Source organism: Zea mays, chromosome 1 (assembly GCF_902167145.1).
Source record: "Zea mays cultivar B73 chromosome 1, Zm-B73-REFERENCE-NAM-5.0, whole genome shotgun sequence".
NCBI classification, from domain to species: domain Eukaryota; kingdom Viridiplantae; phylum Streptophyta; class Magnoliopsida; order Poales; family Poaceae; genus Zea; species Zea mays.
In genome coordinates this window covers 73,029,942-73,043,619 of record NC_050096.1, presented here as the reverse complement: position 1 = coordinate 73,043,619, position 13,678 = coordinate 73,029,942, and the positions used below count along the sequence as shown (strand labels likewise).

Below are 13,678 nucleotides of genomic sequence, written 5' to 3'. Positions count from 1 at the left end.
ACAAAATGTAACCCTCGTTATCCTGAGGCATGGAAGCCTTGCCCTTAACAAAGTTGGACAATTTCTTAGGAGGGGCATTAAGTTTGACATTGCCTCCCTGTTGGAAGCCAATGCCATTCTTAATGCCAGGGCGTCTCCCTCTATAGAGCATGCTTCTAGCAAATTTAAATTTTTCATTTTCTAAGTCATGCTCGGCAATTTTAGCATCTAATTTGCTATATGATCATTTTGTTGTTTAATTAAAGCCATGTGATCATGAATAGCGTTAATATCAACATCTCTACATCTAGTGCAAATAGAGGTATGTTCAACGGTAGATGTAGAGGGTTTGCAAGATTTTAATTCTACAACCTTAGCATGTAATATATCATTTTCATTTCTAAGGCTAGCAGGAGAAATGTTTAATTCTTCAATCTTAGCAAGCAAATCATCATTATCATTTCTAAGATTGGGAATTGAAACATTACAAGTATTTGAATCAACCTTAGCAATTAAACTAGCATTTTTATTTCTAAGGTTGTCAATGGTCTCATGGCAAGTGCTTAGCTCACTAGATAATTTTTCACATTTTTCTACTTCTAGAGCGTAAGCATTTTTAACTTTGACATGCTTCTTATTTTCTTTAATAAGGAAGTCCTCTTAGGTGTCCAAGAGATCATCCTTTTCATGGATAGCACTAATCAATTCATTTAATTTCTCTTTTTGTTGCATGTTTAAGTTAGCAAAAAGAGTACGCAAATTATCTTCCTCATCACTAGCATTATCATCGCTAGAGGACTCATATCTAGTGGAGGATTTGGATTTAACCTTCTTCTTTTTGCCGTCCTTGGCCATGAGGCACTTGTGGCCGACGTTGGGGAAGAGAAGTCCCTTGGTGACGGTGATGTTGGCGGCGTCCTCGTCGGAGGAGGAGTCGCTAGAGCTTTCGTCGGAGTCCCACTCGCGACAAACATGGGCATCGCCGCCCTTCTTCTTGTAGTATTTCTTCTTCTCCTTTCTTCTCCCCTTCTTGTCGTCGCCCCTGTCACTGTCACTAGAAATAGGACATTTTGCTATAAAGTGACCGGGCTTACCACACTTGTAGCAAACTTTCTTGGAGCGGGGCTTGTAATCTTTCCCCCTCCTTTGCTTGAGGATTTGGCGGAAGCTCTTGATGACGAGCGCCATTTCCTCATTGTCGAGCTTTGAGGCGTCGATTGGTTGTCTACTTGATGTGGACTCCTCCTTCTTCTCCTTCGTTGCCTTGAATGCAACCGGTTGTGCTTCAGATGTGGAGGGATCATCTAGCTCATTGATTTTCTTTGAGCCCTTGATCATATACTCAAAGCTCACAAAATTCCCGATTACTTCCTCGGGAGTCATTAGTGTATATCTAGGATTACCACGAATTAATTGAACTTGAGTAGGGTTAAGGAAAATAAGTGATCTAAGAATAACCTTAACCATCTCGTGGTCATCCCACTTTTTGCTCCCGAGGTTGCGCACTTGGTTCACCAAGGTTTTGAGCCGGTTGTACATGTCTTGTGGCTCTTCCCCTTTGCGAAGCCGGAAGCGACCGAGCTCCTCCTCGATCGTCTCCCGCTTGGTGATCTTGGTTAGTTCATCTCCCTCGTGCGCGGTCTTGAGCACGTCCCAAACTTCCTTGGCGCTCTTTAATCCTTGCACCTTGTTATACTCCTCTCGACTTAGAGAGGCGAGGAGTATAGTTGTGGCTTGCGAGTTGAAGTGCTCGATTTGGGCTACCTCGTCCTCATCATAATCCTCATCCCCTATGGATGATACCTGTGCTCCAAACTCAACAACATTCCATATACTTTTATGGAGTGAGGTTAGGTGAAATTTCATCAAATCACTCCACCTAGCATAATCTTCACCGTCAAAGGTTAGCGGTTTGCCTAATGGAACAGAAAGTAATGGAGTATGTTTAGGAATGCGAGGGTAGCGTAGGGGGATCTTACTAAACTTCTTGCGCTCATGGCGCTTAGAAGTTACGGAGGGCGCGTCGGAGCCGGAGGTGGAAGGTGATGAAGTATCGGTCTCGTAGTAGACCACCTTCCTCATCTTCTTTTTCTTGTCGCCACTCCAATGCGACTTGTGGGAAGAGGCTTTCTTCTCCTTCCCTTTCCCCTTGTTGCGGGACTCTCCCGATGAGGCTTTCCCGTGGCTTGTAGTGGGCTTGTCGCCGGTCTCCATCTCCTTTTTGGCGTGATTTCCCGACATCACTTCGAGCGGTTAAGCTCTAATGAAGCACCATGCTCTAATACCAATTGAAAGTCGCCTAGAGGGGGGGGGTGAATAGGGCGAATCTAAAATTTACAAACTTAATCACAACTACAAGCCGGGTTAGCGTTAAAAATATAATCGAGTCCACGAGAGAGGGTGCAAAACAAATCGCAAGCGAATAAAGAGTGTGACACGCGGATTTGTTTTACCGAGGTTCGGTTTTCGCAAACCTACTCCCCGTTGAGGTGGTCACAAAGACCGGGTCTCTTTCAACCCTTTCCCTCTCTCAAACGGTCTCTCGAACCGAGTGAGCTTCTTCTTCTCAATCAAATGGGAACAAACTTCCCCGCAAGGACCACCACACAATTGGTGTCCCTTGGCTCGGTTACAATTGAGTTGATCGCAAGTAAGAACGAAAGAAAGAAGCAATCCAAGCGCAAGAGCTCGAAAGAACACAAGCAAATCTCTCTCACTAATCACTAAGGCTTTGTGTGGAATTGGGAGAGGATTTGATCACTTGGGTGTGTCTAGAATTGAATGCTAGAGCTCTTGTAAGTAGTTGGAAGATGAAAAACTTGGATGACTTGAATGTGGGGTGGTTGGGGGTATTTATAGCCCCAACCACCAAACTAGCCGTTTGGTGGAGGCTGCTGTCGCATGGCGCACCGGACAGTCCGGTGCGCCACTGGATAGTGTCCGGTGCGCCAGCCACGTCACCAGGCCATTGGGTTCCGACCGTTGGAGCTCTGACGTGTGGGCCCGCCTTGTTGTCCGGTGGTGCACCGGACAAGCCATGTAGGCTGTCCGGTGTGCCACCCGCGCGTGCTCTGACTTCTGCGCGCACTGGCGCGCATTCAATGCGCCTGCAGTCGACCGTTGGCGCGAAGTAGTCGTTGCTCCGCTGGCTCACCGGACAGTCCGGTGTGCACCGGACATGTCCGGTGAATTATAGCGGAGCGGATTCCCGAAGCTGGCGAGTTCAGAGTCGCTCTCCTCTGGAGCACCGGACACTGTCCGGTGGTACACCGGACAGTCTGGTGAATTATAACGAAGCGCCTCTGAGAATTCCCGAAGGTGAAGAGTTTGGCGTGGAGTTCCCTGGTGCACCGGACACTGTCCGGTGGTGCACCGGACAGTCCGGTGCGCCAGACCAGGGCAGCCTTCGGTTATCCCTTGCTCTCTTTGTTGAACCCATTTCTTGGTCTTTTTATTAGCTAAGTGTGAACCTTTGGCACCTGTATAACTTATAGACTAGAGCAAACTAGTTAGTCCAATTATTTGTGTTGGGCAATTCAACCACCAAAATCAATTAGGAAATAGGTGTGAGCCTATGTAGCACTCAAAATTGTTTACAAGGAATAAATAGTGAATTCCCTATTGTATGTGCCTTATTTGCATCATGAAAAGAGCATACATGTAATTAAGAGGATTTAATCCAAACAAATGATTCTAAAATAAAATGAAGTACATCTTGTTGGAGTTTTATGTTTGTGCATTAAATAAAAAATAATAATAATATAAAAATGACTAGAAATTGGATTAAACCCTAAATTGAAAATTAGGGTTTGAAAATAAGAAGAGAAATGGTATAAAAATATAAATAATATATTCACATAAATATTCTCAAACTTATTACTTTTAAGTGCACAAATATAGTATGTAAATGGTGAGCCAAAAGTAGGAATTTAAATTGAACTCAAATTTGGATTTGAAAATAGAGAAAAAAAAAAGAATAGAAAATAAAAGAATAAAACAAACACAACTAAATGGGCCTCGCTACCACGTTTTGGCCCATTTCCCCTTTTGGATCCAGCGCAGCCCAGAGCAAGCAAGCGTCGGCGCCGCCAGGTGGGCCCTGCCCGTCAGCATCAGTGGGACTCGCGTGGGTACCGGCTTGGCCGCTGCGTGGCGGGCCCCGCGGGTCAGCCAGTTCCTCCACGTGCGCCTCACTACTACCACTTCCACGCGGGTCCCGCGTGTCAGGCTTTCTTCCTCCCCTGTCCGCACGCATCAGCTCAACGGAATCACGCCAATCGCGCGAGTCAACCGGGAGTTTGTTGACGGTAATCCAGGGGGGCTCCCTGCGCATATAAGCCTGCCCATGCGCATAACGCGCGCCCATCAGGGGCTCGACATGGGCGAAGACGCCAGCGTCGTTGCCATGGCCGACTGGCGGGAGAGAGAAGGCCGAGAGAGAGAGAGAGAGAGTGGATCCGCCAGCCGCTACGGAGGTTCATGCGCCGCCATCGCGCATTCACTGGAGGGCAGGAGTGTATCTGGGCTCGCGGGCAAACGGTTCTCGGTGTATGGCTCGTCCGAGCAGTGCGCGCGGCGTCCTTCCGCCTCTCACCGTGGCGCTGCTCCTCCTCATCGCCATTGCCGGTAATAATCCCTCCCCTGTGTCCGTCGTACCCTCGATTTGGGGTTAGCACCCGTCCGCGACACATTGATCCGCGTATTGCGCCGGGATTGGGTGCTCACCGGCGTCCTCCGCCGCGGTGGTCACCTGGGCGCCGCTCTCTGTTAGCGTTGGAGGTAGGGGGATGTGCCAGGACCGTGGATCTGTGTGTGGACGGCGCAGATTAAACCATGGGATTTCCCTGCGCTTCTGGCCATTGATCGGTAATCCTGCGGCCTGGATTGGGTAGTGGTCAGGAGCGATCCTCGGCCGTCCGATTCCGATCCTAGCCGCCGATCAAGCCACCAACGACCAAGATTAGTCGGCCCTGTACCGTTTCATCTGGGCGATCTTGGGCCGTTGGATCGAAATCCAGTGACCCCGGGTGCGTACCGATTCATCATTTAATCTGGGCCGTTTATTGTAATTTGTGCGGCCGAGATCCCACGAAACCCTTTCGGCTGCGTAACATTGCAAAAGAGTCCCTGATTAGTTTAAAAATAAACCCGCCGTCCTATGCGGCTGTACACTGAGTCTTGGAATATTTGCGACGTAGTCCCTGTGTTTTCTGTAAATGGTGCGCTCGGTCCAGAGAACAGAAAATCAAAGGAATTCATTTAGAAAATACATTTTTGTGTGAGAATAATTATAGGAACTTAATTAATTCCTAGAAAATGCATTTTAACTCCTTTTAATCTATCCCAGTCCCTATAATTTTGTATTAATATTATTTAATACTTAGTGTCTCTATTTTAACACGAAAATGGTATTAAAATTCATTTCTTAGCTAATCTCGTATCAAATACATAAAACCTCAAGAAATTCGTATCTCCTCCGTTTTAACTCCGATTTGATCCGTTCAAGTTGCGCTAGTCTCGTAGAAACGCGTAGATCATCCTTATTCAGTTTGTTCTTATGTTTGGTGTGATGTTAATTTTAGCTATACCATGTTTGTCTGTATTGCTACGACTAGCGTGAGGTCATGAGTCACCTGAAGATCATCCTGGTACCTGGAATCTCAAGTCTCAGGCAAGTTGTGCCCTTGATCACTTCTTTTTACCCAGCCATGTTCTGATTAATCATAATGATCTGCATAGGTTAATTTTGATGGGACCCAATAGGTTACCCTAGTTTGATTATCTTTATACCTTGTTACCACTGAACTTTTTGGGTAGTACTTGCTAGTGCTTTATGTGGTTTTGGGTATGAAGATACATTACTCATGATTATACTTTTGTTATCCGTTGTTATTTATCGTTCATGATAAGATCATTATGTTAATTGGAACATGGAGCGACCACCCGGGAAAACAGTGCTACCACAAGGGTATAATGGGACGCCCTTGGCTGATTAATTAGGAAAGCTAGTGGAGGACTACCTTATCCGAAAGGGGCAAGGGCAGTAGGGGAGTGGTCAGTGTAGGGAGACCCTCGGGAGGATTTTGCTGCGATGGCGGTCCTGCAAGGGAATTCCTGCATTGGAGCTTCCTATAAACTGTAGCGGGTTTTCTGAAGCTAGTGGAACTTTGTAAAGGCCTCGTAGTGTTACCCTGCCTCGCCTCCTCGGTAGAGGTGTATGGGAAGTCGCGATCCCTTGGCAGATGGGTAACATGACTTGTGGGTAAAGATGCGCCACCTCTGCAGAGTGTAAAACTGGTATACTAGCCGTGCTCACGGTCATGAGCAGCTCGGACCCTCACATGACTAACTTATGGAACTTAAATTCAATTTGTCATATGCATTGCATCGCAGGTGATGTTGTTACTTCTGTTCTACTATTTAATTGGGTTGGTATTTACTTATACTTAGTAATTGCTAATAAAATTTTGACCAACTTTAAAAGCAATGCTCAACTCTAACCATCCTCTTTGGTAAGCCTTACACTTCACGTGAGCTCCCACCTTTGGCGAGTTCATGCACATTATTCCCCACAACTTGTTGAGCGATGAACGTATGTGAGTTCACTCTTGCTGTCTCACACCCCCCACAGGTCAAGAACAGGTACCACAGGATGAGGCGCTTGGAGGATGCTGTGATGAGTTCGTGAGAGGTCTAGGTCGTCGTCTCCCAGTCAACTTTGGGTTGCTGGACCGTTGTCTCCTTATAATGTAATTATTTATTTTGTATAGAACTCCTATTATATAGTAAAGATGTGACATTCGATCATGTGCCATGATTCATCATATGTGTGAGACTTGGTCCCAGCACACCTAGTGATTATGTTCGCGCCCGGGTTTTGGACCCCTAAAATCCGGGTGTGACAGCCTAATTCCCTTTCACCATGCACCTAGGGGTCCCTTTTATAGCCCCAAGGCAGCTAGGAGCCGTTGAGAGCATTCCAGGAAGGCAATTCTTGAGGGCGGCCTTTTCACCAGAGCCAGCCTGGCGCACCGGACACTGTCCGGTGCACCACCGGACAGTCCGGTGCACCCAGACTGAGCAGAGTCTTGGCTGCTCGAGCCAAGTCTTTTCCAATTGTCTTTTCTCTGATTCTAGCACTTAGACACATATGTTAGTACACAAAAACCAATGTACTAAGTCTAGAATCATACCTTTGTATTGATTTGCACTTTGTCCACCCTTTGGCATATACTCATTTCCTTAATGTGTGTTGGGCACTTAATCACCAAAATCTTATAGAAATGGCACAAGGGCACATTTCCCTTTCAATAGGCCTGTTGGTTATTTCATTGACCAAACAAACCTTTTCAGTGCAGGAAGATATTCTTGACTTATTTATTGATAAAGATAAAATTGATGAAGTAGACTCAGTGTATAGCCAGGAAAAGATAGCTTCGCTACATGCCTACATACTGCATTTGACATAGTCTGTGACATTTCTCATTATACAAATAAATCACTTATCACAAAATAAGAACTTCTTAATATTCTTGCCAACAACTTAGAAATAGAAGAGATTGGTACTAAGGATCACTTGATCCGTGTAGACTTCAAATTATACTTGATCTTTCCTAAGCTATGAATAGTGGGATTGTTGAGAACAGTTTGCCAAATATGTTTCTGAACAATCTGGTGACAATATGAGATCTTGTAGTTAAGTTGAAACAAAGCTTGGCAAATTTTAGCAACCAAGAAAATAATATCAAAATCATAGTTTGCTAAATCTTTGGTTTAGCATATTTTAGTCCTTTCTACACTGTTATGTCCTTTTTGCATTTGCTAACTTCTGTTGGCTTGCCTTGCCGACGGTTAAACAGTGATAGCTTGGCTAGAGAATACGAGGCACCACATTTTGATCGTGTCTCTCGGTCGTCACATGAGTTCACCGGGCAAGGTTTACTCAGTGCAGGAATCAGGATGTCTCTAGGCTATTTCAGGTGGAAACTGGAGTGGAACTATTAGAGAGAGATATCCTAGGGGTGTGAAGTGTTTCCCAATCTCTTTAATAGAAACATCATTATCATCTCACTTCTGTGGGTTCTCTATTGTTAATTGTTGTTTATGTGCTTGCTTATGTGGGTTCTAAAACTCTCTTTGTCGGACATGCTGATGAAACTTGTCATAATGAAGTATATCTTGTGTGTCTATATCACAACAAAAAACAATTATAATCAAATTAAATTTCATATACAATCACTCTAATGTTATTCATTCTCTTTTTTGTTGTGGTCATAATTCATGCTACAATCCAGCGCTACAAAAACAGAGAAAGTCTTCAGGATATAGGGTCTAGGGTTTAGGGTTGTATGGCCATATTCTTATATGCAACAACTGCTCATCCAATTGTATTGTCTAGATGATATTGGATCATAATTTCTAGGGTTGAAAACGATTGATTGTATTGTATACCTGAAAGAAACTGATGGTGAGAAATTCATGCAAAAAAAACTATGTTATTTTGAGTAAATGGATCTAACCAAAACAACACTACATTGCACTATCACAATCATGCACTAAGGTGCCTTGGCCTGCCGAGCGGTGTACAATGCTTCGAAAGGATGGTTGATGTTCCAAGTGATTGGCTCGTCGTCATTGCTGGTGTGAGTACTTTCATTTTGTCTTTCTCTAAAGTTGCAACTATAGCATTGTTAGAACTAATAATACAACTTATTTGGTTCTTTGTGATAAAGCACCAGTTTTTCTGGTTTCCATCGTCGTCCATTTTATAAAAAAATATACTTCTTTCTGATTTAAAATGTGGTCTACCATCATCGTGCGTCGACAAGTGACGTGCGATGTTACCTTCTAGATGAGCCATGAGAAAACACGCAAGCCCAACACGACACAAAACCTGCACGTAGTGCCACGCTTTCGGATAGTATCGCCTTGATAGCTGAAAGAGGACGAGCAGTCCTACATGGATCATGAGAAAACACGCAAGCCCAATATGACACGAAACCACACACAGTGCACACTCCCGGTTAGTACCATCTCGCTAGCTGAAGGAGAGCAGCTGGGTTAGCTATAAAAAGGGACATATCTTCTATTCAACTCATCTTTCTCAGCCTTTTAGCTAATATAAAGTGCAGCGTATGCAATTTAATATTTGGAATATGACTATATGTTCATTTTAATTTTTGTTTGTTTTTGTGAGGATCGTTCATTACACTGATTTGTCACCAGGCCCTTACTTGTCATACAACTGTTACACTATACCATCAAATATGATTAGTGTGTCGTTGCAACGCACATGTATTATACTATAGTGTATAAATACATACCAATTACTATTAATTTTTAAATAGCTAAGTATATAAAAACAGTGACTGATTCAATAAAAATTGATTATTTCTTTGTTTGTACGTTTGATAAAAACATGTAGACTATTAAGTCAAATTTAAACTGAAATCAGGCACTCATATACTATATATAATCTATTAAATATTACTAGGTCAGTGCCCGTGCGTTGCAATGGAATCATATAATACCAGGATAACTTATGAATAATTGTGTATTATATTGTGATGAGATGGAGGATGGCGTTCTCAAGCTGTTCGGGATGATGTCGAAGCGAAACTCGGGCCACGATCGAGCACCGAGCCCGCGATGCTCGATATAGTATGATTTAGTATCAGTTGTATAGAAAAGTCTTGTAATAAATAAATACTATTATACACCTTCTGTTCCAAAATAAATTTCGTTTTAGATCATTAATGAATTCATACAATACATAATATATGTGCTTTATATATATATATCTAAATTCATGACCGTCCATTTGAATATCGACATTAAAACCTAGAGCTAAAACGAATTGTAATTTGGGATAAAGAGAGTATTAACTATAAAATATCGACGTTTCTCTACCGCCTGTTGCGTCATCCCTCCACTGGCTCCCACGTACACCTTCTCGACCGCGCGCCGCCACTCCACTACCATATCCCGGAGATTGCCCCCTCCCCGAGACTGCCCCCCTCCACCTCGCAGACGGGCGACCTCGCATCGCGGGCTCGGTGCTCGACCGTGGTCCTAGTTTCGCTTCGACATCATCCCGAACAGCTTGAGAACGTCATCCTCCATCTCATCACAGTATAATACACATTTATTCATAAGTTATCGTGGTATTATATGATTCCGTTGTAACGCACGAGCACTGACCTAAAGTGTCCTAGTAAGTTTATATGCAGGGAAGGTATTATCGGTGATGGTTCATTTGACTGTACTGTTGATCATGAGAAGTATGCGAGCATTTATGGACCTACCACCGGTGATAAGATTAGGCTTGGTGATACCAATCTTTATGCTGAGATTGAAAAGGACTTCGCCTTTTATGGTGATGAGTGCATATTTGGCGGTGGAAAAGTTCTGCGTGATGGCATGGGACAAGCTTCAGGGTACCCAGAATCTTTCTGCCTAGATACAGTTATAACCAATGCTGTTGTGATTGATTATACCGGAATATACAAGGCTGATATCGGTATAAAAGGTGGACTTATAGTTGCTATTGGAAAGGCTGGAAACCCTGATGTCATGGATGGTGTCCATAACAACATGATTGTTGGGGTAACTAACTATTTACTGAACGTTTCATATTAATTTGCTAAAGAAAAGAGATAAAATTTCATGAAATTGCAGGTCAATACTGAAGTTATTGCATCTGAAGGCATGATTGTCACTGCTGGTGGCATAGATTGCCATGTCCACTTTATATGTCCTCAGTTGGCAGAAGAGGCAATTGCAAGCGGTTAGGCTTCTTGACTTCTACCATATATTAGGTGCAATCAAATACACTTCATTTGATTATCATGGAAATTTCACCATTTTACAAACAAAGGGTATCAAATCAACACTGGGGTAAATCATTCTGGCAGAGCTTGGGTTGCTTGTAAATTTTTTATGTTTGAAAATATATTTCTTAGTTAAGTTTCAAATATGATGTGTGTCTTATGTGCCATGTGACCCAGGTTAGTCAGTGATATAAATGAAAACTTTAAGTTATATCAATATTTGTGTAGGCATCACGACATTAGTGGGTGGTGGAACCGGACCAGCACATGGAACTTGTGCCACAACTTGCACTCTAGCACCATCTCAATTGAAATTAATGTTGCAGTCCACTGATCAATTGCCAATTAACATGGGATTCACAGGCAAGGTATAAATCTGTATGCTGTGAAATTAAACTATTAGAAAATTCAGTATTGGATACATAACATGCAATGCTAAATTAGCTGCAGTCTCATACCAAACGTGTTTCAAGGTGGACATTGAATAAACAGTCTGAATGTAGTACAGTAAAAAGTGTACTTGTGAAAATGCTAATGCTTGATGATACAAATACATGTGCATCCAAAAGTTGTTTTTATAATAATATAATTTTTCTATGTTTGAAAAACTGTTCTAAAAATTTAGGCCACAGCTAAGTTTCCCAGTCCGACCTTTATCCAGTGGCGCAAGCAAAGGTGGTTGTAAAGCTTTGACAACTCCAATGCCATGTCTATGACTCTACAGCCATAGCAGTAGTCATCACGAGATCAAACCACCCACCCGCCCAGTTGCATATGCGATCGTTGTTATCAAGAGCAGGGTTTCCGCAATATAGCAAGTAATTAGTTCTGACGTAACACCCACTTGTCCAAACCACAGCAATTGTGATAGCTCAAGCACAAGGAGAGACTTGCTGGCAAAGAACAAAATTATGAAACTATCCTGCGGCCACAACCGTTCAAGAGCCGCAGCAAGCTGATTTCTGCGCCTCTGCTGCATCAGCTTCCCCTTCAGCCTTGATCTTGATAGTTCGATCCTGCAAACAGGTAAGCTAAGGAACTGTGGAAGAGAAAGCAGACGTGCCAAAGGTTCAACACGCTATGCAAAGGACCGCACCTCAGGCTTGGAATCAGTCTCTGAAAGTCTCTGTTTGATATCCCTTGCTATAGAAAAGAAAACCTGCTCGACGTTCAGGTTTGTCTTTGCGCTCTGCAGCAAATGATAAAAACAAATTATGCATCACAGACTTATGCAAATGTAAGCGCATGATGCCTAGGAAAAAGCCACATCATATAACGGTTATGGTGCAAGAAAGGAATACTGTAGGCATTAGTCATGATTTTCACTAACCGTTTCAAAGAACTTTATCCCATATTCGTCTGCGAGAGCTTGTCCCTTTGAAGTGGGCACAGCCTTTACGAAAGAAATTGAGCATGTATAAAGTTTGAATGATCAAATACAAGTACAAAATATATAGTTTCCGTACCCGTTTGCTTTCATCCATATCAACTTTATTCCCCACCAGAATTTTGTTCACATTATCCGAAGCATGCTGTTCAATGTTTCTGATCCAATTTCTTATGTCTGTAAGTCAGCACCAATGACATTATCAGAATTCAGACATCAAATCTGAAGTGACTATGAAAAGGCATTTAAGTAACACAAGGGTCAGTACTATTGAAAGATGACTCGTCTGTGACATCATACACAAGTAAGATGCCCATTGCTCCACTGTAGTAGGCTGCAAAGAAGAATTGCACAATCACAAACTTCAGTCATACAATGTTTGGAAACGAATCAGCTTCGCTAGAAGGAAAACAAGCATACCAGTGGTAATTGTGCGGAAACGTTCTTGGCCTGCAGTATCCCAGATCTGCAACTTAATCCTTTTGCCATCCAACTCAACAGTTCTTATCTTGAAGTCAATGCTGTTTACAAAATCCAACGGGCACAATTAAAAAATTCATAAAAGCTTCTACATGTAACATAATAATTCCTCAACCAAGGATCTTTTTTATTTCACTCTACATACCCAATAGTGGTAATGAAGCTAGTGGTGAATGATCCATCTGAAAACCGTAACAGGAGGCAACTTTTTCCAACGCCTACACAAGTACAAAAAAATTGTAATTATAGCTACGCAGATTTTGCAATACCCTTTCCTGAAGCACGCCATTGACAGCCTGCAGTATGGCCTCCTGCAAAACACAAGCGCAAAGAACCTTCGGTGACGGAAATTGCTGAGCCTGAGCTTTGTTGCAGGAACAGAGCAACAAATACTGAACCAGACCTTGTTTCTGAGCATGTCAATCTCCCTGGAGATGATCTGCATCTGTTCAATACATGAGGTCAGTACATCTAATGAACTCGCAGATACTATTTTTCTTTTTGAAAAAATAAAGATTTCATCTGTGTGTATCAAGAAACGTATAAACCTTACCTTCTGGGAGCGAATGTTATTCGCCCACATTTCAGGATTATTTTCCAAGGTCTGGAGCTCGACAAGATTCATGTGGTTTATATCATTCTCTCCATGCATGTACCTGCATGGATGTGCTGAGATCTTACATGAGTCCTGCAATCGATATTGTAATTTGTGATTTGTGGACTCTTGGTAGTTCAACATGACCATCATCAGCTCGTACTGGTAAGTTGTTGAACATAAATATAGCTACGAAGCTGCATCCGCTCCAAAGTTTATGAAGCTGTATCACGGTTTTGTACAAGTTTTAGAAAACAAAAGAAATGCGAAAATAATGGAAGGAACATCTTTAGCTACTCACAAATTCTTCTGAATGCACAACAGCTCTCCTGGCTACATCTGTGAAGAGATGTCATGCAACTTGTGTTACTCGTATCCAACCTAGCCTTGTGCTACCATTAACATTTT

The 13,678-nt window shown here is 42.9% G+C and overlaps 2 protein-coding genes across 2 annotated transcripts; one reads left to right on the top strand and one right to left on the bottom strand.

Moving 5' to 3' along the window:
- The first annotated feature begins 10,206 nt into the window (after window positions 1-10,206).
- LOC103644715 (urease) lies at window positions 10,207-11,197 on the top strand. The gene is made up of 3 exons (XM_020547143.1): window positions 10,207-10,584; window positions 10,657-10,765; window positions 11,037-11,197. Exons 1-3 carry the CDS (start codon window positions 10,399-10,401, stop codon window positions 11,180-11,182), a joined length of 441 nt encoding a protein of 146 aa, XP_020402732.1. The 5' UTR covers window positions 10,207-10,398; the 3' UTR covers window positions 11,183-11,197.
- A 396-nt stretch (window positions 11,198-11,593) lies between these two features.
- Window positions 11,594-13,327, bottom strand: LOC103644714 (ras-related protein RABE1c). Its single transcript, XM_008667874.3, has 9 exons — window positions 13,229-13,327; window positions 13,011-13,120; window positions 12,821-12,907; window positions 12,616-12,716; window positions 12,464-12,529; window positions 12,275-12,372; window positions 12,139-12,201; window positions 11,905-11,997; window positions 11,594-11,824 (listed from the first exon to the last, which is right to left on the bottom strand). Exons 1-9 carry the CDS (start codon window positions 13,325-13,327, stop codon window positions 11,747-11,749), a joined length of 795 nt encoding a protein of 264 aa, XP_008666096.1. The 3' UTR covers window positions 11,594-11,746.
- Between the last annotated feature and the right edge of the window lie 351 nt (window positions 13,328-13,678).

Bases quoted from the DNA above. Each gene is read 5' to 3' on its own strand.
- LOC103644714 (XM_008667874.3), bottom strand. From the start codon at position 13,327: ATGCATGGAGAGAATGATATAAACCACATGAATCTTGTCGAGCTCCAG. The intron at 13,121-13,228 runs GTAAGGTTTATA...TGTATTGAACAG, and splicing joins ATAACATTCGCTCCCAGAAG to ATGCAGATCATCTCCAGGGA. The intron at 12,373-12,463 runs GTACTGACCCTT...GCTGACTTACAG, and splicing joins AGACGAGTCATCTTTCAATA to ACATAAGAAATTGGATCAGA.
- LOC103644715 (XM_020547143.1), top strand. From the start codon at position 10,399: ATGGGACAAGCTTCAGGGTACCCAGAATCTTTCTGCCTAGATACAGTT. The intron at 10,585-10,656 runs GTAACTAACTAT...ATGAAATTGCAG, and splicing joins ATAACAACATGATTGTTGGG to GTCAATACTGAAGTTATTGC. The intron at 10,766-11,036 runs GTTAGGCTTCTT...ATATTTGTGTAG, and splicing joins AGAAGAGGCAATTGCAAGCG to GCATCACGACATTAGTGGGT.